The sequence below is a fragment of the Tamandua tetradactyla genome, chromosome 23 (genome assembly GCF_023851605.1).
Source record: "Tamandua tetradactyla isolate mTamTet1 chromosome 23, mTamTet1.pri, whole genome shotgun sequence".
Classification (NCBI taxonomy): domain Eukaryota; kingdom Metazoa; phylum Chordata; class Mammalia; order Pilosa; family Myrmecophagidae; genus Tamandua; species Tamandua tetradactyla.
In genome coordinates this window covers 45535301-45563201 of record NC_135349.1, presented here as the reverse complement: position 1 = coordinate 45563201, position 27901 = coordinate 45535301, and the positions used below count along the sequence as shown (strand labels likewise).

At 39.2% G+C, this 27901-nt stretch overlaps 1 protein-coding gene across 6 annotated transcripts in view; it reads right to left on the bottom strand.

Annotated features, from left to right (window-relative positions):
- The window catches only part of ZC3H7A (zinc finger CCCH-type containing 7A), a 36117-nt gene extending 8507 nt beyond the window's left edge, over positions 1–27610 (bottom strand). Inside the window, exons 1-21 of one of the 6 annotated variants that reach the window (XM_077141783.1) lie at positions 27518–27592; positions 26773–26830; positions 18444–18545; positions 16576–16615; positions 14739–14936; positions 13534–13692; positions 13220–13300; positions 13093–13131; positions 12360–12393; positions 11396–11679; positions 9532–9736; positions 8421–8485; positions 7697–7883; positions 6734–6895; positions 5651–5847; positions 5270–5370; positions 4634–4815; positions 4129–4205; positions 3409–3542; positions 2949–2992; positions 273–381 (exon numbers count right to left, since the gene is read on the bottom strand). In XM_077141783.1, the coding sequence (XP_076997898.1) occupies positions 317–381; positions 2949–2992; positions 3409–3542; positions 4129–4205; positions 4634–4815; positions 5270–5370; positions 5651–5847; positions 6734–6895; positions 7697–7883; positions 8421–8485; positions 9532–9736; positions 11396–11679; positions 12360–12393; positions 13093–13131; positions 13220–13300; positions 13534–13692; positions 14739–14936; positions 16576–16615; positions 18444–18511 (2322 nt within the window). In that variant the 5' untranslated portion in view covers positions 18512–18545; positions 26773–26830; positions 27518–27592 and the 3' untranslated portion in view covers positions 273–316. Of the gene's footprint in view, positions 1–272; positions 382–2886; positions 2993–3408; positions 3543–4128; positions 4206–4633; positions 4816–5269; positions 5371–5650; positions 5848–6733; positions 6896–7696; positions 7884–8420; positions 8486–9531; positions 9737–11395; positions 11680–12359; positions 12394–13092; positions 13132–13219; positions 13301–13533; positions 13693–14738; positions 14937–16575; positions 16616–18443; positions 18546–18800; positions 20241–26772; positions 26831–26968; positions 27145–27517 lie in introns of those variants that run through there. The other 5 variants (XM_077141778.1, XM_077141780.1, XM_077141779.1 and 2 more) reach the window with 5 other exon arrangements.
- Between the last annotated feature and the right edge of the window lie 291 nt (positions 27611–27901).

The following is a 27901-nucleotide window of genomic DNA, read 5'->3' as shown; positions in this document are numbered from 1 at the left end:
CTATTACATCAAAGGATGCAGACCTATATATTCATATCAAAATTTGGCCAAACCAAACACACATCAGATGCCAAATCCCACTCCACTGAGGCTATGGCCACATTTTCCACCAAGTGTGCCTGTCTAACAGCAACCAATGAAGCAGTGCCACTGTGGAGAATGCAAGCTGCTTTCTGTATTCATAGTAAACAGGCATATTTTTATAGAGAAACAAACTTGCAGGAAGGCTAGATTTCACAGGTGTCAAGAACACAGTTAAAATATCCACTTACTTCCATTTTCCTTCATATAAGTCCACACTTCTCGCTCCTCAGGACTATGAGCGAAGGAACAGTTTCCAACATACTGACATTTTTTTCCAGACGCAATATGATTGCACAGCTATATAAATTCAAAAAGGATATGTTTTAAAGTGCCTTAGTAAAACTGCCCAATTTTCAAATGAAGGTAAAATAAACTTTATTATCCATGTTAATGCTTAGTAAGATAAGTTTAAGGTAAGATTAATGTGATTCTATTCACATTGGCTATAAGCCCCAATTAAACCTTCTAGCTCAAAAATTTTCAAATGTAAGCTAAATATGGAATTGGAGTATAAAATATATTCTTAGAAGAAAATGTCTGGAAACTAATTCAGATTATCAGCTTTTAATACAGCAGAACATTTTATCTTTGCAATGAAAACCTCCAGTTCTCTGGTCTGACTGCTCCCAGTCTGCTCTGCAGAACACTCATGTGCCTTCACACCAGCTCTTGGGAAGCAGTGAATAAACTGCACACTACCCTAAAGGTTACTAAACAATGTCCAAAAAATCTCAGAAATTGAATTTACCCATAACTAATAACGGCAGCTAACCTCAGCCATCACTTACTAGGTGTACATTACCTGAAAACAATTACTACACTTCCAAGGCATCAAGTTACATTGCTTTTAAACAACACCTCTTCCTGTTAATTGTACTTTTATCTAACAAAGTAAATATGGCAATACTGGAAGGAAAATCAGGCAATAGGGGTCAGCTGAACACAGGCTTCCCTAAGTGTCACAACTATCAAGAAGCATGAAAACCCATATCCTCAAGGTACTTGTCTTTATGTAGCATAAATTCCAGGACAACTATTTGTCAACTTATTTTGGTTTACTTGTGCTTCAACAAGAGCTGTTCCTGTATATCACTCAACTGACATATAAAATTAAATGCTAAGCACCTGTTTCTGCCTAAACCTAAAAGCAATCTTGGTCCTACTGCTACATATTTCCTTCCTTGAAGCAACATCAGTCATCTCGACCCTTAAAACTTTCAGCATCAAGCCAGCAGTCAATAAAACTTTATTTCTCCAGGCAAAACCCCAGTAAATATTTGGTCAAACATTATTAGGGAAACATTCACCATCATCTTTCAAAACTCAGTGATAAGAAGTGAGGAGAAGTGAAAATAAGGGACAGGGCTGGGCACTGTGCAGGGTTTTTACATAACACCATCACACATCATTTTCCCTATGATGTAATTACCCCATTTACAGCTGAGCAAACTGAAGCAGAATAATAACAAGTGCCCTTTTGGTGGACTTTGAAGCCCATTCTCATTCCACCTTGCCACATCTCTACACTCAATCACACTCAGAGAATTATTTCTCCCTTTAGAAAAAGGATCCCTTAACAATACCTATGACAGTAGAAAAAGGAGGAAATAACCTACTTTAACACTGCACAGTTATATGTCATTATTTAATATGAGAGAATAATCAGTAGACCTAGACCTCACAAATTAGAAATGTTTCTGGCCTATTTTTAATAAAGTCTTTGACGCTATGATTATCTCCATTATCTTTTAAAGCAAAACAGATGCCTGGTTCCAATAAAGCTTCTCTTTACTCCTTCTACAATACTTATACCCACTGATCAAACCATCCAAACTGATTACTCTAAAACCACTGTAGATAAAACAGAAACATATCACCACCTTCCAAAGACTGAGGTTGCAATCTGTAAAAGTTTGATAGAACTGCAAAGTACAGAAAATTAATCTACTTCTCCCTCAATTCTTTCTGGCAATTCAGAGAGGGAGGTCTCGCTTATTAGGGAACTCAGCAATCCAGCTGCACTGCTTCCCTAGGCAAAAGGTTCTCTCCATCTTTCCTCCATCACAGTAGAAAGTTCACTACCCTTAGATGCTCCAAGGGTCCCTGTCAATGCACCCACATACTGAAATACCTCTAGACTCTCTCTTATAAGGAGGAAATGTCTAGAGACAGCTCAGGGCATTTGCTTGAACTGGAGCAGGTACCTTTAGGAACATGGAAGCACCACAGTGCACCAAGAAGAAAAGAGCCACAGTGCAAATGAAATGCTAGCCTAACTTGACACTGGTCTGCGTTTCCATTCTAAGGGATCTTGCAGAGCACTGAATGTTTTTCCTCTGGGTTACTTTTAGGAAACCTTACAAGTTTAGGTGACTTTTAGCTAGTATGCACTGTTCAGTGAAAAAACAAGGTATGATAAAAACAAACTCATCCACAACATTTATAATAATATGGAAGGCCTTGGGTTTGACATCAAAGTTGAGATATCAAAATTAAACAAAATTCTCATTTTCTCCCAAAAGAAATTCATCTGAAAAATGTTAAATTTATGCCTATAACTTTTCATCGATTCTGTTACCCATTGCTTTTTCCGAGTAACTCATAATATTCCAAGCAATTAAAAAACTGTTACAGAAACACACAGATACTAAAGCAGAAGGAAAACAAGAGAAACCACTTGAGTGTCATTATAACTGGTGAGCATTATTTAAAGGGCTTGAGTTTCAATCTGAATTACTATTACTTTCTAATACTTTAAAATGCCTAGTAAAAAAAAAAGTGGCTTAAAAATTACGTATGTACATCAAACTGTAAAGGCATTTGTTTCTTTGTGGGGAGAGGACGGATGTTCATCCACTTCTTACGTTCAATAGACATCACTCTCATCGCACGACGATCTTTGGTCCACCTAAGAAAAAGGGAGTTCAGAGAAAACAAAGACACACTGGAAAAAGGCATGATGTAAAATAATAGGTACAAAGTCTGTACCTAAAGGACCAGAGATTTTTTTTTTCTCAACTCTTCTAAAAGAAATGCCTTATGATTCTACAGTTCCTGTTGCTATTTATAAAGAAATATCCCTTTGAATCCTAAACGAATGAATGATAAGATACAGGAAAAACATTACTATTGAATTCTTAGCTAGTAAATCCTAAAATTCTCTTCCCTTTTGCATTCTATTTACTCCTAAATTATCTATTCTCCTTTGCCCTGTTCAAAATTTAGTCATTTTTCTTATATGATTTTCTACCTGCAAGAAACAGATTATCTGTACATGAAGTAGGTAATCACAAAACAAGCATCGTTTCCATTCACACTACTTACGAATGCCTTGCTTTTGCACTACAGTATTTTCTGTTTTTGTCTGGTTCAATGACTTGACCATTTCGCAGACACTGAGCACATACAAATTTTATCTTCATATTAAGAGATCCAGGCATTATTTGATTGCCAAGTACCTTAAACAATTAAAAAGATCAGTTTTAATTTTTAACAGAAAAGCAGTTTTCTCAGAACAAAATAATGAATTACTGTGCAATTTCTCCACTTCACAATAGCATGCAATTTTCTGTTTTTATCTGGTTTGATGACAACCCCTATATATATATATACTGAAAACTAAATGTCCATTTTACCCCTAAATGCAAGAAAATATGGTAAAAACAGATTGTAGATGTCAAACCTCAATTTATGAAAGTCAACTTTGGAACTGAAGACTAGAATTTTCATTTTTTTGGTGATTGGGTGGGTGGATAAACAAGTAGGAAGCAAAACTACACACACTATCTGCTTCCCTTACCCCAATAATCTCCAAAGCCCAAGATCCCAACTGTTTTGCCAAGCAGCTGAATAAGAAAACAGGATCCTGGTAGGTGGAATGCTGTATGCATATAATAGATAATTAAAATCCCAAATTTTTTCTTCACATAAGAATAAGTCAACTCAGTAAGCAGTAAGAAAGTAACAGGACTATACGCATAAACTGCATCTGCCAACAACCAACCTCCATTAGGTTATTTCAGAAAAGTACAAAAGAAAAAATACCTGAGCTCCAGGTGTGTTTGCTTCCAAATGTTGCCAATATTGTTTAGATTCTTGAGCAATAGTATCATGTGAGATACCTGGGGAATGCACAAGCCCTCCTTTAGGTTATATTTAAATAATAACATCCCACCAATGTGGTCACAGCCAAACTCAAGAGAACTTGCACCTCCCAATGATTTTCAGTAGCTAATCCACCTCCAAGGACAAATGAATTCATGACTCTTTTTCAAAAAGGATGAATTATAAATACAGCTCTGTGTGCCTCCAGAGGAATTTCTCTTCCCTCAAATACACGCAACACATATGAACTTGTGTCAGTAATTAATTATATGACACCACACTCAAAATAGGTAACTCTAAAAAAATAATAAGTGAGTACACAGTTTGAAGTTCAAGAAAAAACTGGGTTTTGCCACATGTGATTGATGGAAGTTTCTGAATTATTGTTTCATCAAAACCTCAATGGGCCTGATGAGACATATTTTTCAGTCATGTACAAACCTACCTGTTTCATTTTGCATTATCCAGACTTTCAATTCCACAAGACTATGTGCATAAAAACATTCATCTTCCCTCAAACAGCCATATCGAACCTCATGCCGACATAAATCAAGCTGACACTGACCATGAAAAGAACGTATTTTGGAGTATTTTACTGTTGTCTCTCGCAAAATGTGGACAAGGCACCTAAGAGGAAAATGGAGTGGTATTTTAATATTATTTTTTCATAGGTTTCTCAAGTGAAAAAAAAAAGAATATAATGTGAAGTTCTAGACTCAAAATACAATTTAAATTTTTATCAGAAAAATAAAAATCACTGTATACAACTGTTAGCTTAATGGGGTGGGGGGGGGGGTGAGTGGGAGATAATTCTATGTTAAGCCATAAAAAATAAATTCTTCTTGTGAGAAGCTATAAAACAATAATGTTTTTCTGTATTAATCAGTTTAATATATACTTTTTTAAAATTCCCAGCCAAATCTGCTAAAAAACATCTTTCAACAGTCATCTTCCTTCAAAAGGACAAAAAAACAGAAAAAATGGGGGGGAAGATGCTTAGGCAGATACCACTACTGATTTTATTTGGATCTAAGAAAAGAATCCATTTTATCAGTATAAAATTTAGAAACTATCAACATACTTATTGTCTTCAAACTCATGCTTCGTAACTGGGTGAGAACAGGAAGTAGAATTATCTTTATTTCTTTTACTTATCATTCTAGGTTTATGATCAAAACATTTCTGGAACAGACAGAAAAGAGGGATTATCACAAAAGCATAACACAAAATACAAATGTTTCCTTAGCTCCAGTATCACTGAATATTTATACACTATGTACTTCATATTAATAACCAATATGAAATCTCAGTATTATTCTGTTTGATAATAAGAGTAGCTACCAGTTACTACATGAATGTTTATTATATATCAGAGCCAATGCTAAGTACTTTACATGCCTGGGATTGCAAGTCAGAAACTATCAACCATTTTATAGCAGAAAATAAGTCTTGAAAAAAGCACCTCACAAAGGAATATAAATTCTCCAAGATGCTCCTGGAGAAGTTTGAATACTGTAAGGTTTATTTTTCCATTGCCACCAAAGAAAGCCTCTCGACTAAATGCCCCTTTCCGCTCCAGCGTCCAGACGTCGATCTCTTCTTGGCAATAAGCAAATGTGCAGTGCCCTGAATATCGGCATTCCTCCTCAGCAGCAACATCTAGAAAGACAGGGAATTGAAAGACACTTAAGATGGGGGCAATTAGTTCTGCAAAGTCAATGAATTTAAAAATGTTGAGGGCATCACTCTAATTTTTATAACAATTCATGGATAGCTTCAATCAGTGATATGCAGATTACTATCCAGGAACATATTAACTCTCGGAAAAAATAAAAGACTAAATTGCTTTTATCGCAGCCAGAGCAAAAAGCCTCACATACTCTGCCTACATTAAAAAAATCACCTAGGCACAAAGAGTAAACCCTACCGTAAGCTGTGGACTTCAGGTACTAGCATCGTTACTATAGTATTGTCAGTAGTTCCTCAACTGTAACAAACATATCACACTTATGCCAGACATTATCACGGGGGATACTTGGGGAAGGGGGCAGGGGCTATGGGAACTCCCTGTGCTGCCTACACAGCTGTTCTGTAAACCTATAACTGCTTGAAAAAATAAAATCTATTAAAACAAAACAAATAAATCACTTAGGGACAGTCAAAAAGCTCATTCAGAGGAAGAGAGATAACAAAAATAAAAACCAAGTTCTCTCAAAAGCAGCTTAAAGAGAGTAACATTTTCAAAGCCTTAGTTCAGTGTTTGATTCTGTTTAGACTAAATCAGAGAACCTAAAGTTTGAGATGGTTTCCTATTTAAAATCTGGTCAAAGCCCTGTGTCCATAAACCAGAAAACATATACTACACAAGAGTTTACAAACAACAGTAAAGGATATATAAAAAGCACTAATATCTCAAACTAAGCACCTTCTTAATAATTCTGTCTAAATATTTTTAGTAACAGTCAATAATGGAACCATTATAATAAATGTATCAAATAGATTATCACTTATGTAATATATACCAATTAAGTAATTACAGAAATACCTTTACATATATAATACGGTCCTTCATAATTTGTTTTTGTTGGTCTAGGACGTATTTTTTTCCATGATTTATCTTCAACATTCTTTATCCTACCAATTAAAATATCTTTCTTACATTTATGATCTATATTAGAATGGTAAGTGAAATCCATTAACTTAGGGCCTGAAAAAGATATAAAGAGGATTGCTTATATGCACAAAAACATCATTTCATTTTACAGGCATTTTTATAAGCAAACATGAGCAGATGCACATTGGTGGCTAAATTCCCACAAAATTTCCATTTTCTCAACCCCCAAAAGGTAAACAGGTAAGCAAAGTCAAAAATCGATTTTATGCTGTTTGTCAGACAATACAAAGTTTAATTCAACACGAGTTCCCCCAAAAACATATCCATATTTAACTATTAGGAAAATAATTTGGTTAGGAACTCTGATGGCTTATAAAGATAGAGAACACTGTTAAACACAAAATGAAGAGAGAAAATGAGCTTGGGTCCAATTTAAAAATTTGTGTTTATATCACTTGATTAGGGGAAAGATTTTAAATAAACCAACAGAAAGTATTTTACTTTTTAAAATGTTGTATCATATACTGGATTTATAATGTTTTCTTTTTTACTGTTCTTGCAGTATTGGAAAATTCTCAAGTTTCTGAACATAAACTTAGAACAAAAGTAATTTTATCAAAATTTCAATAGCTCCTAAAACCAGGTAAATATTCTAATCCATATGTTTCTATAAATAAAATATCAAATAAGATATAATATCAAATAAGAGCAGAGACTTATACTAATAAAGTTCTAAGGCCCCTAATTAGTAACTGCTGCTTTGTTAGAGGGAACGTAACAAAATAAGGACTGAAGATTCACAACAGCTGGTATTTTTCATGTTTTTACAAATTTATAAGAATTCTTGAGTTATTCATTAGCTTAACACTACTGTCTCCTTTGTTTGATTCTCACCTGATTTTACAAAACATATCTGGCAAGCTTGTCTCAGTTCATGGGTTCCTTCAAGGGGATGTCTTGGAGTCACCGATGGAGACGGTTTAGTAACTGCACTTCCAAAAAAGTTCCCAAAGTCACTTCTAGGTTGACTTGAAATTCCCAGGAAACTCTCAGAAGCAAAAAAACTACCTGGTCCACTTATCTGCAACAAGAATATGAAAAAAAAAAAAAAAACAGCCAACAAATATCACACATCACTAAAGAAGGAAACCAAGTTTATCTGAAAAACAAAACACCCTGCAAGGGACTGCAGTTGATACTATTCCATCCTGAGTTGCTCTTTTATATGAAACACTATCTCTTTCTACATTTTCCTCTTCTTTGGTCTTCAGGCATTTTGGGGGGATCCTCCAGCAGTTGTTAAAAGTAATTGATAATTGTTCTGTTTCAATGGTACACACAATTTGCATGCTGTGTTCTTGCATAATCTTTTGTCTATGCTGTGCTAAAGCCTCTTACCTGCCTGCACTAGTGATTAACTTGCTATGACAAATCCAGTCTTAAACACAGAGCACTAATTACTGGATGTTCCAGAACAGTCTTAGTACAACACTATACCCCACAGCACATACAAAATTGAAGGGAGACTGTCATGTTCATTCAAATAACTAAGAAACTTAAGTAAAAGACCTATTTTCAATTTAAGCGATGTATTTACAAAAGAGGAAGTGGCACTTACAAGTAAAAGGGAGGAATTACTGTTGTTAAGCGGTGTTCCCTCTCTAGAAGTTGAGGTGGACAGATCTAAAATAATAAAAAAACTTCAACAGACCTTTTCATTCTAATCATGTAATAAGAACATCAGGGCTTAGTAGCTTACTGGGTATGGCTTTCCCCACGTTATTTTCCCGTCCCAATTCCAAGGAGCTTTCCGGTTCATTACTGACACTTGAAGAGGGCTACAGAACCGTTTCTTTCCTCTAGAAGCCAAGGGCGTAAATTACCCTTAGTCAACCAAAAACAACTATTTTTGAGAAATAAACTAAGCCAATGCCTGCCAAATGGGGCTACGTCTAAGAAAATAATTCATATTCAAAAGGGGAAAAGAGCCTCTCCCTTAAGAAATATGAAACAGCAACTTCCACCACATTAAAAAATTAGTAAGGTTCAATTACCTTCTGTTTTTCAGTCTACCAATTATTTCCTGCTGCACTTGTATTTCTCACATATTGTAATCTCTTCCCTTATAAATCTTTAAATCAATTATTTAAATTTTGTCCCTTCAAAAACCATATAACAATGACTCAAAAATATGAAAGTTTTTAATCATTAATTTCTAAAATGTCAATTGAGCACAGGATTACAGAAATAGGCATCCATCCTAAAACACAGCAATCCCCTGTAAAATTAAGGCATTAGCCAGTTTGCTGGGCTCAAAGGATGGAGCCTAAAACATAAATCTCATTTATCCCACTAGTCTTAGTGTTTGCCCAGTTCAGATTTTAAAAGGATAAGCCCTTTAAGACCCTTTAAGATGGAGTATACTTTCCTTGGAGAATACATTAAAAGTCATTTTGCCCCAAGACAAGACAAACATCCAGCTCAACAAATTATCCTATGTAAAAATCAGTGCCACATACATTCCTACTCTCACACCTTCGCTTCCTGATTCCCCAAAGGACACAGTTAAAGTCAAGGTGAATGTAAAAACAAAGGCTTAGTCTTCATATTTTTGGCTACAATGAAAATAATTCAACTACCTACTACCTAGAGTTAAATAATTGACAAACACAAAGTTTCTTTTTTAGAAAACTAATAGCAATGGGTTACAATTTAGGCTCGATTCTTACCTCGTTTGGATTCACTCATTGAAAATGAATTTAAAGGAGAACAAAAATCTTCTAAGGATGAAGCCAGAGGTGGATACAATTCTGAATAGGAGGCTGGAGGAGCATACCTCGCACCCCCAGGTAAGGTCCCTAACAGAGATGCCGAAAAGGGTATGCTCGGAGGAACAGTGGTGGTCGGGAGGGGCCCTCGGACTAAAGCTGATGGCTAGAGAAAAAAAAGGATTTGATCAAAATTCATGAAACTATGCCACAAGTTTAGCTGAACTACTTTTAACATCAGTGTATAAAACCAAACCAACGATTACACTGAGTAATCATGATATGTAACATACTTTAAATCTAAATTTAATATTCAGGGGTGCACGGGTAGTTCTGGATAGAAGGCTTGCCTGCCATGTAAGAGACCTGGGTTCAGTTCCCAGCCCATGACCACCGCCCCCACCTGAAAAAATTTCATGTTTAGTAGAAGAGTTTAAAGGTATTTAAACTTATGCTTTTCCAAGCCCAATTTTTGGAAAAGATCAAAGTACGCTGTCTAATACTCATTTTTAATCCAAATGTTATATTCATATTTCATCTGTAAAACTTAAGACTCCCCCATCACTTAATCATAACATAATGCTGATAAGAATTGGCTTTATTACAGAGGAACTGCAGGGATGGGTATGGTGGGATGGGGGTGGTAAACGGGCTCAGCAGAGGGGAGCTAGGGAAGCCAAGAAGGACAGAGATCATTTCTCTGAAGATGTGAATTAATCTACAAAAACAAATCAAACTCTGCCCTCCTCTATCCCAGCTACAATTTATTGAGAGCTTCAAGGGTACCTTCTGCTATGCAAATTATCAGATGCTATTTTATTTAATCCTTGCAACAGCTCTCTAAGATAGCCTACTGGGACTGCCACTGCACAGTGAGGACACTGAGGTGCCAGAAGGTAAAGCAACTTGTTTAAGATGCCAGAGGTGGCAACAATCAGACCCACATCCGTTCACTTTTACAAACGGTTCTTCCCCCAGTCAATTTCTTACTGACATCATCTACTTGATCTGCCCTGGAAACCAGCTCTGAATTTCTACTTCACCTCTCGTGTCTCTCGTCATCATCCTACTACTGTAGTTGTAATATTTCAAAATTCCTTATGACAAGGGTTGGCAAACTTTTCCTGTAAATGGGCAGATATTAAATATAGTCTTCCAGGCCACACAGTCGTGCTGGAATTACCGCACTCTGCTGTTAGAGTGCAAAAGCAACCACAGGCAATGAGTAAATGAACGGCATGGCTGTGCCATTTACTAACACTGAAATCTGAGTTTCATATCATTTCATATAATTTTCATGTATCATACAATATTATTCTTCTGGGGTTTTTTCCTTGTTACAAAATGTAAAAAATTTCTTAGTACAAAAACCAGGCAGCAGGTCAGATTTGACCCATGCGTGGAAGCATATAACACCTGCTTTATGGTACATGGTTAATGGAGAAATGTTCTTAAAGAGTGAGAAGACTTTAACCCACAAAATGTATTTCAAATACCAAATTCCTATTCCCTGTCAGAATTTTAAATTTACCCTTCCCATAATACGTAATCCCTATATGAGTTGAAGACAAATTGGCTAATTACTCATAGCATGTTTCTTTTTTTTTCTATTTCAAAAACAATCAAAATTAAAACAAACAAACAAAACAATCAAAATTAGCCAGTTACCACCACAGGAGGACAAGAATTTTTGAGATAAGAAACCCAAATTTTAGCCTGCTGGCAATACTGAAAGTATGTACCAGCTTGTATTACAATTAAGAAACAAAACAAAACAAAACAAAACCTGCTTTCAGACAAAAAATACAGTAACCCTGAAATTTACCATAACAGTTTCATTAGTTTCAGGCGCCGAATCCAGGAGGTCATCTATCTCATCTCCAAGGACCATGTCTCCATCATCTAAAAAAGCTTCCGGCATAGTAAAGGGCATTTGCCCTCCATTTGCCAATACTGCCGGTGGCAGAGAACTCTCTTCCACTTGCAATGGCAACAGTGAAGTTAAGGGCATGAGAGGGACTGAGGACAATTCGCTTCCGACTTCAGGAGAAAAACTGGATGCAGGTAAAGAAACAACAGGAACTGCTTCTTGCCTCGAAGGTAATAAATCTGTAATGTGGATGGAAATGCACTCATTCATTTACAGTGTACTTACATAACACTAGTGTTAATTAGCCAACAATAGCAGAGAAAATGAAGAACCAGGGAAAAATATGAAAGCAATTATAAAATAAATCAATATGATAGTGGAAGTCATTATAAATAAAATAGTAAAAAACATTCTAAAATAATTTGTACTATCCAGAAACAGATATATTAACTTGTGAAAATTTTCCTTCTTTCTTAAAATGCCTGTAGCCTTTTGCACACAGCTGCCAGACAGTGGACAGGACACGGTAGGCATTAATTGACTGCTTACTGAAATCTGGTATTTTAGTAGTCACTTGCTGGTACACCCAGAGGTGTTTTTCAAAATTAACCTTGCTCTAATACTAATAACCCTGTAGCAATCTTTTTTTTTGGGGGGGGGGGGGGACAGGGGCGCAGTGCATGGTCCGGGAATCAAACCCGGTCTCCAGCATGGAAGGCAGGAACTATGTTTTTTTTCTTTGTTTGCATGGGCAGGTACCGGGAATCAAACCCAGGTCCCTGGCACAGCAGGCGAGAACTCTGCCACTGTGCTACCATCACCCACAAGTTTAAATGCAATCTCTTTGATAACAATGTAACCTGCAAAAACTCTAAAGCTGGCACTTTTCAGACTGTCATGTTGAGATGTGAAAACATACCTGGTTCAATATCTTCCACAGAACAATTTGAAGCCTAGAAATTAAACCAAATAATGGATCATAATACTTTCAGGACTCGAAATCGCAAAAGCAATCAGTAAAAGTAACTCTAAGATAACAATGTAGGTTTTCACAGATATGTGACTCCCTTCCAATTATGACTCAAGAAATATATTAAATATTCAAATTTTTGTAATATATGGTGTTAAATGACGTCCTAATACATCAGTACCACCACCTATTTCTTGTGGACCTGCATTTCTCAAAAGGTATTCAGTGGAGTATCAGCACCAAGAAGGACCCCCCTTCTCTAGACATCACTCAGCCCCTGAATTCACAATGGCCAATAGCTTATGTTAAGCATTGCCATTAGCACAGCCCCAGTAGGACTCAGGAGTGGGGGGGGGGGGGCAATAGAAGAAATGCTTTTTAATTTGGTTTATCCCAATGATTCCCAAAATTACTGCCTGGCCCTGATTCACTCTTTTTCTCTATTAACATCCAGCAAAATATTCTAACAGATGTTATACTGGTTAAGACTAAAATATATTACTTAAACTTTTTTTTTCTTTTACAGTCATAGAAAGCTATGGCCAATTATGTGTTTAAGGAAAAAATAGGTCTCAAAAATAGACACACCCAAAACATTAAGAGTAGAACTGCCAACACTTCCATCTTTTCTTTTTCTTTATTTTTATTTAAACTATGATTTGCACAAAAGTAATAACTTTACCTTGGTAGCTCCATCCCCAGAAACTGATTTTAATGAGAGCTGAAATAAAATAAAGACACTACTTTAAAAACAGAACTGACTCCAAGTTACAAATCAAAATGAAGATGTGCAGGGAACTCCAGCTCACCTCAGCTCTCACATATGCTTTCCTTATTTTAAATCCCAATTTCTGAGCTAGTTCTTGAGTTAGTTTTATTACATGTTCATCCTGAAAAAGTCAGCATGCATGATGAATGGAGGGTTATAGACACTAACCATGGACAGGAACAGGTAAAACAGTTGTAACTTATTTCCCATTAAGAAACTTGCTTTAGCAATTATGCCCAGTTGAAGCAGACAGAAGGCTACAAGGAAAACTTAATTGTGTGATGCCATTTCTCCACATGGAGCAGTTAAGATATTTATGATGCAAACAAATGAATTAAAATGAAAATTCCATACCTGAGGCACTGCTAAGGAACATTTTGCTACAGCATCATAAGCCTCTTTGTATCTTCCTAAATCACTTAAAGCCTTAGATTTCCGATATAGAGCTTTGCAGTTACTGGCATTTAAACTGAGGACTGTATCGCAGTCTTCTAAAACTTTATCATGGAAACCCTGGTGTGCAAGACAAAAGAATTAAGTTAGCAATTAAACAATTCATTTCTTGCCCTAATGCCTTCCTATAAATGCAAACAGATGAAAACCCCAGCCTATTACCCTCCTTTTAAACTGAAGGTCAGGGGTATTACTCTTCTTTTAAAAATTATTTTCTTTATGGAATTTTAAATAAGCAAAAGTAGAAGGAATGTCACAAATAGCCATGCACCCACCACCCAGACCAGACAAATGTTAACACTTGGCCATAAAGTCCCTACCACTTCAAGAAATACAATTTTACAGACACCAAGAAGGCCCCTGGGTGCCCTTCCCATTGCTACCCCCTCCCCTCTGTAGTTATCCTTTTTAGGGTACATTAAGATGCCAAAAGGAAATGTAACTTCCAGAAAGTTAAAGTGATATGAAGTAAGTACAGGAAAAAAGGAAAAGAAAAACTAAAACAATAAAGCACCGGATGAATGCTCATTAACAAAAAACTAGGCAACAGCATGGACACTTCTCTTTAATTATTGGTTAGATTTTACTTAATGTCCATAGTGAAAACTATAAGCACATCAAAATATTGTCTGGAAATGTGAAACGCTTGTGTCTTTCCTTTAAAGGCTAAATACTGTTTTCGGTTCAAAGGGTTCATAAGAAATAGATTAAAAATAATAATAATAATAAATAAAAAACAAAAGGGCTCCTAAGAAGAATAACAAATCCTGACTGAGAAGTGAATTGTCAACAGGGACACCCACTATATGCATTGATCTGACAACACGCGTTTCTTCACAGACTTGACTTTTTCATAAGCAGACACACCCCAAAGGCAGTCCTCCAATGGGACTCTCCAAGGACAGGTGACTAAGAAAAAAAATTATTTTAAACATCCCTAAACATTTGTTCAAAGCTGACTTTCATAAGCTTCAGGCCCCCCCAAAAGCAGTCAGTCTGCCTTTCTTTAAAACTGAAGTTTGGAAAATTGACTTTTTGTTCAAGTACCATGTCACTGAAGATTTTTTTTCTTCTACAAACTCTTAAAAAAAAAAATCACAGCTCACCATATTAGAATAGCAGGCAATACGATTTATATATAGCTTTTCAATGATTTCTTTAGGGATTAAAATTTCTTCAGACTTTGCATAATCAGCTATACTCAAAGCTTCCATGTACTGGCTTATGGAGACATTCCAATCACGTTCCCGATAGACATCATTTCCTTCATTAAAAAGATTTCTCACAAGAGCACGCAAATACACCTAAAAAAAGGAAAGTTGCCACTTGAAGCCCTTTTTGGAATAAGATAATTTAACATGATACCTAAAACTTCAGAGGGAACAATTTGACAGAGCAGCAAGCATCGCTATGAGAAACTGTGAAACCCAGAACAAGTCAGCTAGGGCTTTTATTGATTTTGTTTGTTTGTTTCCAAGACAAAATCTTAGAAAATACAGGAAAAAAAAAGCTTGAAGATCACCTAAGAGTAATTCTACCAGAGACGTTCTGTAGATTTCATTATTTATTTAACCATCCTCCAACTATGGAATATGTAGAATGTCACAGTTCCTCACTATTTAGAAAGATGCAGCAGAAGCATGTAAATATTTGCTCACATCTCCAACTCTGTGCCTACGATAAATTCGCATAGTGGAAGCTAGGTCAGAGAGAATGAACACTTTAAAGTTTTTGACTAGTATTTCCAAACTGTATTCCAAAAAGTCAGCGCTAACGGATACTTCTGACGGTTGCTTCACAGCAACCTCACCAACACGGCACTGCATGTGTGTGCGTGTGTAAAATCTCTGCCAATTTCTTGGTGAAAACGGGTCTTTTCTTAAATCTGTATGTCTCTGATTACCAGCAAGATTGGTCTTTTTCTTCTTTTGTGAATTGTTTGCTCAGATTACATATCTATTTTTTGGGGGGGAAGACAAATATTAAACTTTGTCCTTATTAAGTATACACATACTTTGGTATATATAAACATTTTTAATTTCCCTCCATGATCTCTACCATTGCTTTAATATCTGAAAAGTCCTTTCCCATCATAAGATTATTTAAAGAAAGCTGGGCAGATCAGCTTTTATTGATGTGACTTGTGACATGCCACATAACCTCTCTGGATGCCAGTTTCACAAGTATAAAATGAAAGAACTATTCCAGATGATTTCTAGCTCTAATCTCTATCTGCTTGGATGACTTGTGAATAACATGTTTAGCATTTAAAGAAAAGGAAGGAAGGAAGAGGGGAAAAGAGAGAGACTGAAATAAAGAGGGAGGGAGAGGACCAGAGAGAAAGAGCAACATTTAGAAGCCTTAAAATCTTCAAGAAACAAAAAGCCGCAGATGAACCAATAGCCTATAGAAGGAGGTCTGCAGCTAAGACCCATGGACAGTGCTTTCTCCCTATTTCCAACTAGTAGATTCATCACTAATTCTTTCCTCTTATCCAGCCCCCTTTTACTGCTGTCAGAACATCTCCTAAATAAAAAAAGAAGATACCCAGCACAATTTCAGTCTCCTTACTTTCAATGAAATGAAGTAGTTCTTAACGGGATAAAAATATAAATTAATTCAAAATTAACAGAGAAAAGAAAATACAGAACTGTCCAAGTATGCTAAAAATAAAAATAAAAAACAAACAAACAAACTATTCCAATATATCAGGAATTGGCCTAAGAGTATATTTTCAGCTTGGCAAGCCACATGGTCTCTCATGCAACTACCATATATTGCAAAAGCAGCCACAGATAATACATAACCAAATGGGCATGCTACAAAGAATAGCGAATACAACTTTATTCACAAACACAGGCCGTAGTCTGCGGACCCCTGCTCTAGATCAGTATTTACAAGCTATTTGCAAAGCTTTCAGGCAGACCTTCCCAGAGTCATTACCGCATATTGTTCCTGTGTTCCTGGATACGACAGCGGTGACCTAAGAAAAGGAAAAAAATTAATCGTAAATGTCAGGATCCTATCAGGATTTGTTCAACCTGGAATCATCTTAAAAGTTCTATTAGCTAGGTAAAACTGTTTTTTAAAAATTCTTATCTTCAGTGTTGGAAAAGATAAGGGGAGGCAATGTGAACAGATTGCTGGAGACAATCTTACAATATGTATTTAAACTCTTAAAATGTGCATGCCCTTTCACTCAGAAATTCCAGGAATTTATCCTAAGGAAATAAGTATAGTTGCAAATTACGTTTTAGCTATAAGAAGAGCATTGCTGCGTTGTTTAAACTAATAAAAAACTAAACAATCCAAATATCCACCAGAGAAGACTGTCAATAAATTATGTTACATATATTCTATAATCATTAAAATTGATATGGAAACATGGCTACAATCTATATTCAGTCTGGTCACATTTTTATATACATCTAAAAGTATATATATAGAAATATAAAGCATTATTTCATTTTTACAAATATATATAAAATTCCAGAAGAATATGCAACAAACGTTAATAATGGTTATCTCCACGTAGCATAACAAGTGATTTTCATTTTCTCTCTACAGTTTCTGTATCTTTTACTTTTTAAAATAAGTTACACATATTTCTATGTGTAACTAAAGGAAAAAAAAAAAGGAAAAAAAACTAAAGGAAATAACTTGGAAAATATACTGAAAAATACTAACTATCTCTAAGTAGGAAGGGGATTTTTATTTTTTTATGTACTTAGCATATTTTCTAAACTGTCTATAATAAAAATACACTAATTTTGCAATCAGAAAAAAAAAGTTCTCCTAGCTTGCCACAGGTTAAAAGCATTTTTTGAAAACTATAGTAACATATATACAACATAAAATTTGACATTTTATGTACATTTTTAAGTGTACCATCTAGTGGCGTTAACAATATCCACAGTGTCGTACTACCATCACCACCAGCCATCACCAAAACTGTTCATCACCCACAACAGAAACTCTGCGTCAATTTAGCAATAACTCCACCCCCCCCCCAAGCCTCTGGTCATTTCTAATCTACTTTCTCTCTATGAATTTGCTCCAGCATATTCTAAAGACTTAATTCTCCTTTGCTACCATTATTCACATGACTACAGTCATGAAAAAAAATCTAAACTATTCCTTGGTAATTCCTTCAGCAAGCATATTTTTTTCTTTCAAATCACACTTCTATTAAAAGAAGCCTTGATTCCTCAAATGCCAAGCATAGGTAAAAATAGAATAGAACCGCTGATACGGGGTGATCCGATTTACTGAACATAAAGCAGAAGGTCTCCTCCCCAGGAAGGAATTGCTGGCCCTTCTGCCTGGAAGTGCCCACCTGACCCCTGGGTGGTCTCATCATGACGTGCTTCCAAAGCCCCTTAGAGGCTGTGCTTCTTAGCAGAAATGTTTGCGCACAAAGCCCTACTGCTGACAGATGCTCATTCTCACTTTTCCTTCATCAGAACTGTTCTTAAGAGATGAGCATCAAATTCTTCAATCAAACAATCTGGGGGTGCACTAAAAGATTTTATCAGCAACAGTAGGATCTACTTCAGAGTAGATGGTTCAGCAGGCGGAATTCTCGCCTGCCAGCCCAGAGACCTGGGTTTGATTCCTGGTGCCTGCCCATGCAAAAAAAAAAATATATATATATATATTGATGGAACCAAAATATGTTATTTCTAATTAAAATCAACAAGACCTGCAAACATGACTAGAGATTTCTTAATCTCTGTAAATGACAGGGCCACTTTAAATTTAAAAAATTGCTATGCAGTGAGAACGCAAGGTGCGGCTCCTCAAGCTCTTACTGTATAAACTGCAGTCCTTCTTTAATGTTCTGCTGCCTTTTTCTTCTCTCCTCGGACACACTGGACATGTTATCCTCCACATCCACTTTCTAAGCCAGCAATCTGGAAAGAGAAAAGATGCAAAATTATCAAAGGCACCGGGGCTCCTGTACTCCAAAGAAAACACCCATGATTGGAGGCCTTGCAGACAATGAGTTATGGATTCATCCATCTCCCAACTTGACTTTAGATTCCTCCCCAAGGAACGTGTGTCAGAGCTATCTCTGTGGTCCCCTGTGGTCCAGCAGGCCACACACACAAAGGAAGGGAGGTTTTCACATTCTAAAGGCTGAACAGCTAAGCAGATTGTGAACGCGCCTCCTAAACAAGCTCCATGACTGAAAAGTCATTTCTCTATGCATGAGTCATTTCTCTCCTTCCCTCTCTTCTCTTTCCTCCCTCAACTACAGGTTTTGCTTTTTTCTCGTCTATAGGCTTAAACTGCTACCAGAACAGAACAAGCCTTGTTTCACTTCTGGAAGCTCTCCAGAAGTAAAAAGGTTTCACATTTGCTTGCCTCCAGGAGAGTCTGCCCTTCTTGTGAGCAAAGTCTAAACCTTACATGTATTTGTTATACCAGTTTCTGGATTACTCCTTGTCGACATGGCTGATAGGATAATGATCTAATGAAGTGATTTCAATTGGCATTTTCTGGATGGGAAGAGTTTATTTTCAATGCAACACTTGCAAATGTCAATACATGTCAACGCTGTTAGCATCTCAGCCCACAGATCAGTGCTCACTGCACAGTTTCCAGCAAATTGAAAGAGAAGCACAGAGAGGGGGGCTGTGATAAAACATCATCTCCTAATGTTCTCAATCAAGAGTTCTCAGCCTCAGCATCGGGGCCGAGGTAATTCTTTGTAATTGGGGATTGTTTGGTACACTGCAGGATGTTTAGCAGCCTCCTTCACCTCTACCCACTAGATGCCAGTTACATTACCCACTTGTGACAATCCCCAAAACCTCCAGATATTACCAAATGTCCCAAGAGGCGCAATTGCCCCTGGTTTTGAACGAGAGATCCAAATGTGCACCGGGACCCAGGGGACAGAAAGGGAAATTAAACCGATGTTGCAAGCACTTAGCTGAGCTGTTTAGTTTCATTATTCACCATTTGTAGTTTTATTTTTACATCTGCCTTTTTCAAAGTAAAGGGGTTGGGGTAGGGTTTGGAATGCTCCTAAAGGTTGAAAATTGCTCGATTCCTTTCATTCTTTTAAATACTGCCAGTTCTAAATAGTTTGATCTTATTCTTAAAAGTTGGTGCTCTACTGGTGGGTTTACATGTGAAAGTATGTGTTTATATACTGTCTGAAATTTGTTTTAAAATATTTCTGCAACCACAAAAAAGGAGAGAAAGGTGGAGATGAAATAGCAGAGCGCTGCTACCTGCAGAAAATGGGCGATGAGTACATGGGGATTATTCATACTATTCTTTCTTCTCTACATTTGAAAATTTCCAAACAAAAAAGGCCAAAAATCCCATGGCACTGAAGTAAAATGATAGGACAGCTGGAATTTGCTCTTAAAATACTTAAGCCAAAAAGACTGTCAGGACTGTGGGTAACCAACTGCCACATGACGGGTATGAGGGGGTTCAGTCTACTCTTCTATCTTCTTTTATATGTCTGACAATTTCCATAATAAAAGCTTTTTAAAAATTCCTACTTGCATGTACAAAGTTATTTAAGGAGACTACTTGTAAGAGAGAAAAATTTTAAATTAACTTGATGTCTATCAAAAAGGAACTAGCTGAACTGAATTAAATCCATACAATGAAATACTCTGTAGCTGAAAAACAAAAAAACAAAAGGTGCAAAAGTGTCCATAATATGACCTCGGGACTTTGTAAAAAGTGGGATGGGGGGAGTACATAATCATTATTGATATATATATGGAACAGCTTCAGACAGAATCACAGGAAAGTGCGGCATGGTAGAAAACTGGGTGACCAGGATTGTGTCTCACTGTGTACCTTTAAAACTTTGATTTTTAAACTAAGTGTTAAAAAAATTAAGGTATTAAAAAAAAAGTCTACCTAGCCTCTGAGTCATTGCTGGAAAGGCAACTTAAGGGACTATCAAGCTTTTCTGTTTTATTTAAAGCAGGGCCAATTCAGAGTTGAACTTCAGAGTTTAGAGGAAACTGGGGTAGTATTGGGGGGTACTGCAGCTCAGGCCAGAAGAACTGGAGAAAAAGAAAAGGAAGCCTAAAGCAAGAATTATTCCTGCTCTCTTCAATGATGTATCTGTCTCCCAACCTCAGTCCCGCTGAGGTGGGGAGGCAGGAGGTGGGGAATTAGTTTGAGGTTCACTAAAAAACTAAATCTGTCAGCTAAGAAGGGACCTGGGGACTCCTGGGTAATGATAATCCACCAAGTTAATAGCCTTAGAGCTAGTTTCCCAGAAAGTGCGAGAAACCTTGAACCTCGACCTTTTACAAAGGGCATGTGGCAAAAAGCTACAACTACACCAAGTGACTAGAAAGAGATGAGATGCAGATTTGTTTAACAGCACAAAATCCACCCCCTCTTTTAAATGTTTAATGATTTGGGAACACAGTATCAAGTGATATTCAAATATAAGACATAGATTTTCATTTTCAATAATTTAAATAATTAAAAATTTAAATTCAAAATAATTTTCTCCCCCCAAATTATGAAATTTTCAGTTTTAAAAATTGTATAATGAACATCACAAACCCATATACTACCTGTATTTTATGGTTAATATTTTGCTATATTTATCACATCTGCCCAGCTTTATCCACTGCTCATCCTTCTGTCCATCCATCAATTCACTTTGTTTTGATGAATTTCAAAGTGAGTTGCAGACATCAATTATAATTCACCTTCAAGCACCTGACCATGAATAGCATTGCCTAAAGTTCAAAAATTTTTTTACAGGTTTTTTTTTGGGGGGGGTGTAAAATGCACAAATCTTAAGACGAGTTTTGACAAATAATATACTCAGGTAACTTAACCCAGACCTCTATCAAAAAAAAAAACAACTACCTTCACTCTGGAAAGTTTCCTCATGCCCCTCCCCCAGCCAATCCCTGCCCCACCCTATCCCAGGCAACCACCATTGATTTTATTTTTCACCACAGATTTGTTTTACCTCTGGGCCCTATCTCGCAGGCCACTCCAGCTCCTCACAGCCCAAGGTACCTGATAAGTGTGAGAGCCCCAGGGCTGCATCCAGATCTCACTCTCTCACCCAGGGGACCCTCCAGCACTGCCCAGACCTGAAACACCTTCATCTGCTCCTGTCTCCAGGCAGAGCTGTGGTGAGCCACTGACCACTTCTCCACCTGCCTACTTGATAGTGCTACTGGATGTCTTGTGGCCATTCCACACTGCTTAAAATCAGTGAAAAGGAAAGTCTCTGTCCCAACTCTGCACACAGCCACCCTTTTGCCCTCCCAGAGGACAAAAGGCACATGGGTCTTCTGTGGAACCGTTCTGTAGCTTGACTGCAGTGGCAGTGACACGAATCTAGGCATGGGATAGAACTGCAAAGAACTTCACACACACACGAGTGTGCAAAAACTGGTGAAAACTGAGTCAGATCTGTACTGTGCTGCATCATAGTCAATGTCAACTGCACTGTCCCAATAAGTTAACGTCCTGCCTTTGCTACAGTACTAGTAACGTGAGATGTCACCACTGGGGAAAGCTGGGTGAAGGGGTTATGGGACTCCACGGACTGTTTTTGCAACTTCTCTTGAGTCTCTATTTCAAATGAAAAGTTAAGAAAGATGTGCAAATTAAAAAGCTGAAAAAGTGTTAAAAAATATTTTTCATACCAACAAGAGCAGGCTAACATTCTGCACCTTGCCTTCCTCAGATAGTACTTAATATTGGAGATCATTCCCTATCAGTAGATATAAAGCTGCTTTATTTTTAACAGCCACATGGCGTGTTCTGCGATATGGTTACACTTCGGTTTAATCAGGCTCCTACTGATGGACATTCTGGTAGTTTTCAGCCTTGAAGTTTACTGTATAGCAAGTCATGTCAGATAGGTATATATTTCAATAATTTCTGTAGGATAAAGTGTAAACGCATTTATTTTGCCAGCTATGTCAAACTGCTCCTGAGAGAATTTATGCCAAATTACACAACTCACCAACAATGCATGAGAGTTCTTGTTTCACCATTCTCTTACCAACAATTTATCAAACTTTTAATCTTTGCTAACCAGGGAGCTGAAACACAGCAGAACAATAAGATGCTTTGTTTTTGTCTTTCTATCAGTAGTAGGCTGAACATCTTCTCAGATTTAAGAGTACTTCCTTTTCCTCGAATTGTTTGCTCATATTTTTCTTCTAGTTTTGGTCTTTCTTACTCATTTATGAAAGTTCTTTATGTATTAAGGAAAGCAGACCTTTCTGATGTTATTAATATTTCTCCCAATTTGATGACAGTCTTTTCACCTTGTGGTACGTCTTGACAGGCATAACTTACATTTTCAAGTAGCTAAATGTATTAACATTTTCTTTTATGGCTTCTAGATTTTGACATACTCAAAAATACCTTCACTACTCTGAGATTATAAAATAATTCTCTCAAGCCTTCTTTTGGTATTTGTTTCTTTTTTTAAAAAAATATATTTTCATTTGACCCACCATTTTATCGGAAGGAATGATGTAAGGATTTAAATAAAGACATCTATATATCACACACACCCCTCCAAACCAGGAGGTGATTGGTTTCATTTCTTGCCAACAGGGAAAAAGCAAGTCAGATACTCCCTCTTTTCTTTAAGTAAAAAGGAACTTGTAGAGCAGAGTGGGGGGGGGGGGGTAGGGAAGGCTGTGAACGGTACATTTTAAAGTAAGAAACTCAAACATGAATTTCAATAAATAAAATGTTGGCAAGCTGGAACATCATCATTCTGGGATTAGGCAATTTTAAATTTTGTCAGACATTCTGAAGTTACCTAAGAACCTAACAAAGCTACTTTGGATCTTCATTTTAATCCCCTCCTTTAGGTGAGAGTCATTGCACTAAAGACTAGAACAACGCTGGTGACTAGACAAATATATTCGTCTCCATGAGATCTGGGCCTGATACAGTATCTTTAGAATCTAGTTGACAGAGACACCAAGGAAAGTGAAATGTGACTGTGACATGCAGAGATGGAGATAACAGCCATCCTTTTATGGAGGCCAGACACTGTTCTAAATGTTTCCCATGGATAACACCATCTCATCCTCACAATAACCTGGAGAGGTAGGTACTAGGAGGAAACAGGAACATAGATAACCTGCCCAGAAACACATGGCTAGGAAGTGGAGGAGCTAGATTTTAAGGCCAGACAATACGGCTTCAAGCCCATGCATTTACCCACCCATAAGAGCCACTGATGGCCAAGGGGAAGGAAGCACCGAAGGTGGCCTTGGGTTAGGCTGACACACTGCTGGGCAGGGAATGCCCCTTGGGATGAATGGAATAAGCACACAAACAAAATCCCATGTTCCAGGGCCATCTTTAAAGCAGCTTAGAGGAAGCAGAGGGCATCCACAGGAATGCACTGGGCACAGAAAGTTAGGGTACCGCTTCGGGCAAAATCTTAGCACAGACATATGCTTTGCCTATGAGCAAATGTGTTTCGAAATGAAGAACAAATATTACACAGCCTTACTTACAAGGATTTAGCACAGGGCCAGAGGCAGTGCCCCATGAGGGTAGCACATGGACTTTTGCCTAAAAAGGTATCCTTCTCAAGTGAACAATTATATTCCCACTCTACATTAAAGACCATTCTCAGACTCAAGCCTCTTCCTGCCAAGGCTTAAAAAAAAAAAAAAAAAGCAAATAAATTATTAAAGCAACATTATTTTCAAGTGCTAGAACCCTTAAAACAGTATCCTAGCTTATTCTGGCAACACTTACAATAGCTCATGGGACACACTGTAACTCTTAAGAACTCTAATATACCCATGTAGCGAAACATTATTACATGCCTTCCCCCACTTCTTGTAACAGTGGAAGGCCCTACTGGATATCTTATGAGACAGTTTTTCCCTTTCACTGAAAATGAAAGCTTCCGGCTGGAGGCTGCACTAAACAACATCAAGAAGGTAATTTCTTCTTTTTGCCTTTTCATTTTTCCACAGGAACTGTTCACCTTGAAATCACATTTCTGATCGGGTCAGAGACTACCTCTACAAGTGTCTCCTACAGCACCCAGGACTGCCAGGTGTCCCACACCGGACAGTTCTGTACAGCAGGATTCAGCAAGGAAGGTGGGGGATCTTCAGGGAGGGGTGATGTGCCAAGGTCACCCTGCCTGTCCGCGACATGCCCAGCACTGCAAATGAGGATCTTCACTCTCCAGCCCAGGCTGACACCCGATGCTCAGCATAGGCCATGCTGGGCCCGATGCACCCAAAAGTGTCAAGTAAAGGTCTCACTCTAAATTCAGGTATTTTAATAAAGTACAAAAGTCCCGTTTCTCTGTCTGTGAAAACAAAGGACCCTGTCTCTTTCCAGACCTGTTATGTGGTTCCTAAGGCTTCACAAGGTTAGGGTAAGGATAAACTTAACATTATAATTAACCATAAAATTGCTAAACTCATAAAATAAGTAAATCTTTACTGGGTTAAAACCTGATACAGATAAGTAATCTCATTTTTTTTTTTACATCATAGAGAATCACCCCACTTAAGGAGCCTTTTTATTTGGCTCATCAAGTGCATTTTTGCTAACACTAATTTAAAAAAAAAGCTTCTCACTTCTGGAATAGTATTTTAATACCCCCACCCCAAATATTAACTAATATTTTTTTCTCGATTTATAAACACACTTTAGAAGAGGGGATAGAATTTCACTTCTAATTCTAAAATTGTGGAGAAAAAATATTTTCACTAATCAAATTTCAATATATTACCTAGAGACAGTTTTCCCACATAATTTCTCTAAAAAGCCCATTCCAAAGTATCCATGGCAACAGGGAACAGATAAATGCTTTTGTTTCTACCTCCACCATCATGGAAATGTGTAAACTTTTAATCACTCTCACCTGTTCTAGAGATCGAATTCTACCACAATTGATTTTGCAGCTCACAACATGGATTTAACCCACCCGAACTGACAGGTTTTAAAAATCAATCAAACTTAATTCCTTGAGTCCTTTCAAGAACTGTGGGACAACGTGGGTGACTATCACCATTCTATCTGGCAAAAAACCGACAGTATATGGGGAATGGGAAGGGAGGTAGGTGACACTCAGGGCATCACAAGCCCCCAACCAAGTCACAGCAATGCTGAGTGAGGCACAGGTTCTCCTGGGCGGATGAGGTAGAGGCCCTAAAAGTCAATGTGGTCTTTGCAAATCACGCAAAAAACAACAACAACAACAAAAAAAAAAACTGCTAATATTCAGCCTGCAGTAACTCACCATCTGATTGGAAGCCGAAACTCACACAACTATTTCCAGATCTCAGTACACAGCAGAGAGAGAAGAAAAAATTTTCAACAGAGAAAACTGCCCATTAACTTGAACCATTCTGCAAATTAAGACAAAACCCCCATTGTGCAGTTCAGCTCAACAGCCCAGTTCAGCTGAGGTGAGACGGGGGCAGGGGGACTCCTTAAGAATCCTGGGGGGATGAGGCCACCCCACCCCGCCAGGATCTGCAGAAAAAGATAAGCAGATGGCATAGGCTCCCGGCCACCCTGCCCCCAGTCAGAGACGGAGCACGATCCAAGACAAACATAATGAGAGCCATATATGTACTTATAATTTTCTAACAGCCATGTAAATAAAGTAAAATGAACCCGAGACTAATTGTAATAACATTTATTAGCCCAATACGTCCAAAATATTATTTCATCCTGTATTTCGCATTACAAATTATGCTTTATCTTCCTTCCCCCCCCCCCCCACCTCCCCGCACTAAATCTTTAAAATCCGGCGTGCGCTTTACGCTGGGCGCACACCTCAGTCAGCCGCCTCGCGTTTCAATGGCTCAACAGCCCCCTGTGGTCAGCGCCCACCTCACGGGACAGCGCAGGCCCAGTTCCAGCAGATATTTGGTCTTTCAGTCCACTCGACCCCAACACGGGGACTGTCCTTCACCCCGGAACCGCGGGGAACATCAGGGAAATCACCCAACGACTGACAAATTCCCCCTATGGGACGCCGGGGGGCAACCTCGCAGCCCTGCCAGCCCCTTCCCGCGCGGCCACACCCCTTCCCTGACCATCCCCGACAGGAAATTCACGCTAATCGGCACTGACAGGTCCTCATTCTTTAAGGGTGAAGGAAAGAAAGCTGACCTGGCAGCTCCCGCATCCACAAGAACTACCGGAAACCATCCCAGACGCACGTCCCGCGCTAAAAAAAAAAAAAAAAAATGTGGAATAATCCCGAAATAAGTGAACCCAACACTCCGCGCGCATCCTTCCCGCCCCAAACCTGAGAATCTTAATCAGGGTCCCCGCGAACACCAAAGCGGCCAAAAATGAAGCTAACCAGAGAGGCGACATTTTGCCAGCGGAAATGCCGGCGGGAACTGGGTCAGGCTGGGATTCGCCGAAGGAGGGCAAACGTACCCCTTTCTCGCGGTGCCCCGTAGACGAACCCCCCCCCAGGGTGGAGGCCCCCGGTCACCCAGAGAAGGGAGCCCTCCCGGGGGCGCCGCTGGCCTCGCCTCTGGGTGCCCCGCCCCGCTCTCCGAGGGGCGCCCCCCGACCCGGCCGGGGCTCTTCTGTGGTGGGGGCCGGCGGAGTCCCAGCCCTCCCCCGCTCCCGAGGTCCCCTCCACGGTGGCCGGCCCTGACCGCGGGGCGTCGGGTCCCGGGAAGGGGCGCTCGGGCCGGGCGGGCGGCGGCCGAGGCGAGGGGGGGGGGGGGTCCCGGTGCCCCTCCCCCCCAGCCCGGCGTCCGTTAAGGGCCCCGCGCGAGAACGAGGCGGCGGCGGGTGCGCGCCGCGCGGGGGGTGCCGGGAGGGGGATGGGCCGCGCGCCCGTCGGGCCTGGGGCGAAGCGGCGGGGGCGCGCGGGATCCGGGCGGTGCCCACCTACCTACGGGGCTCGGCGCGCGGGCGGCGACGTGAGGCAGGCGGTCGGCGGCGGAGGCGGCGGCCTGGGCGCTCGCTCGCGGCTTTCCCCCGCAACCGGCGGCGGCGGCAGCTCCTTGGTGGCCGCCGCGGCGCCCTCTGCTGGCGGGAGGCCGCGCCCGCCGCTCGGGAGGTGCCGCCATTGGCTGCGCGCTGGAGCGTCGGCGCCGGGGTGGCTGAGGCGCCACGTCGGGCCCGGAGGCCGCGGCGGCGGCGGCGGCGGAAGCTCGCGGCGCGTGGGCAGCGTGGGGGGGCGTGAGACCCCGGGAGGCCCGTCCCGTGTCTGGGACCGTGGGTCCTGTCATGTAACGGGGTCACCCCAGAAATAAGGGCGACTACCGACAGGGTC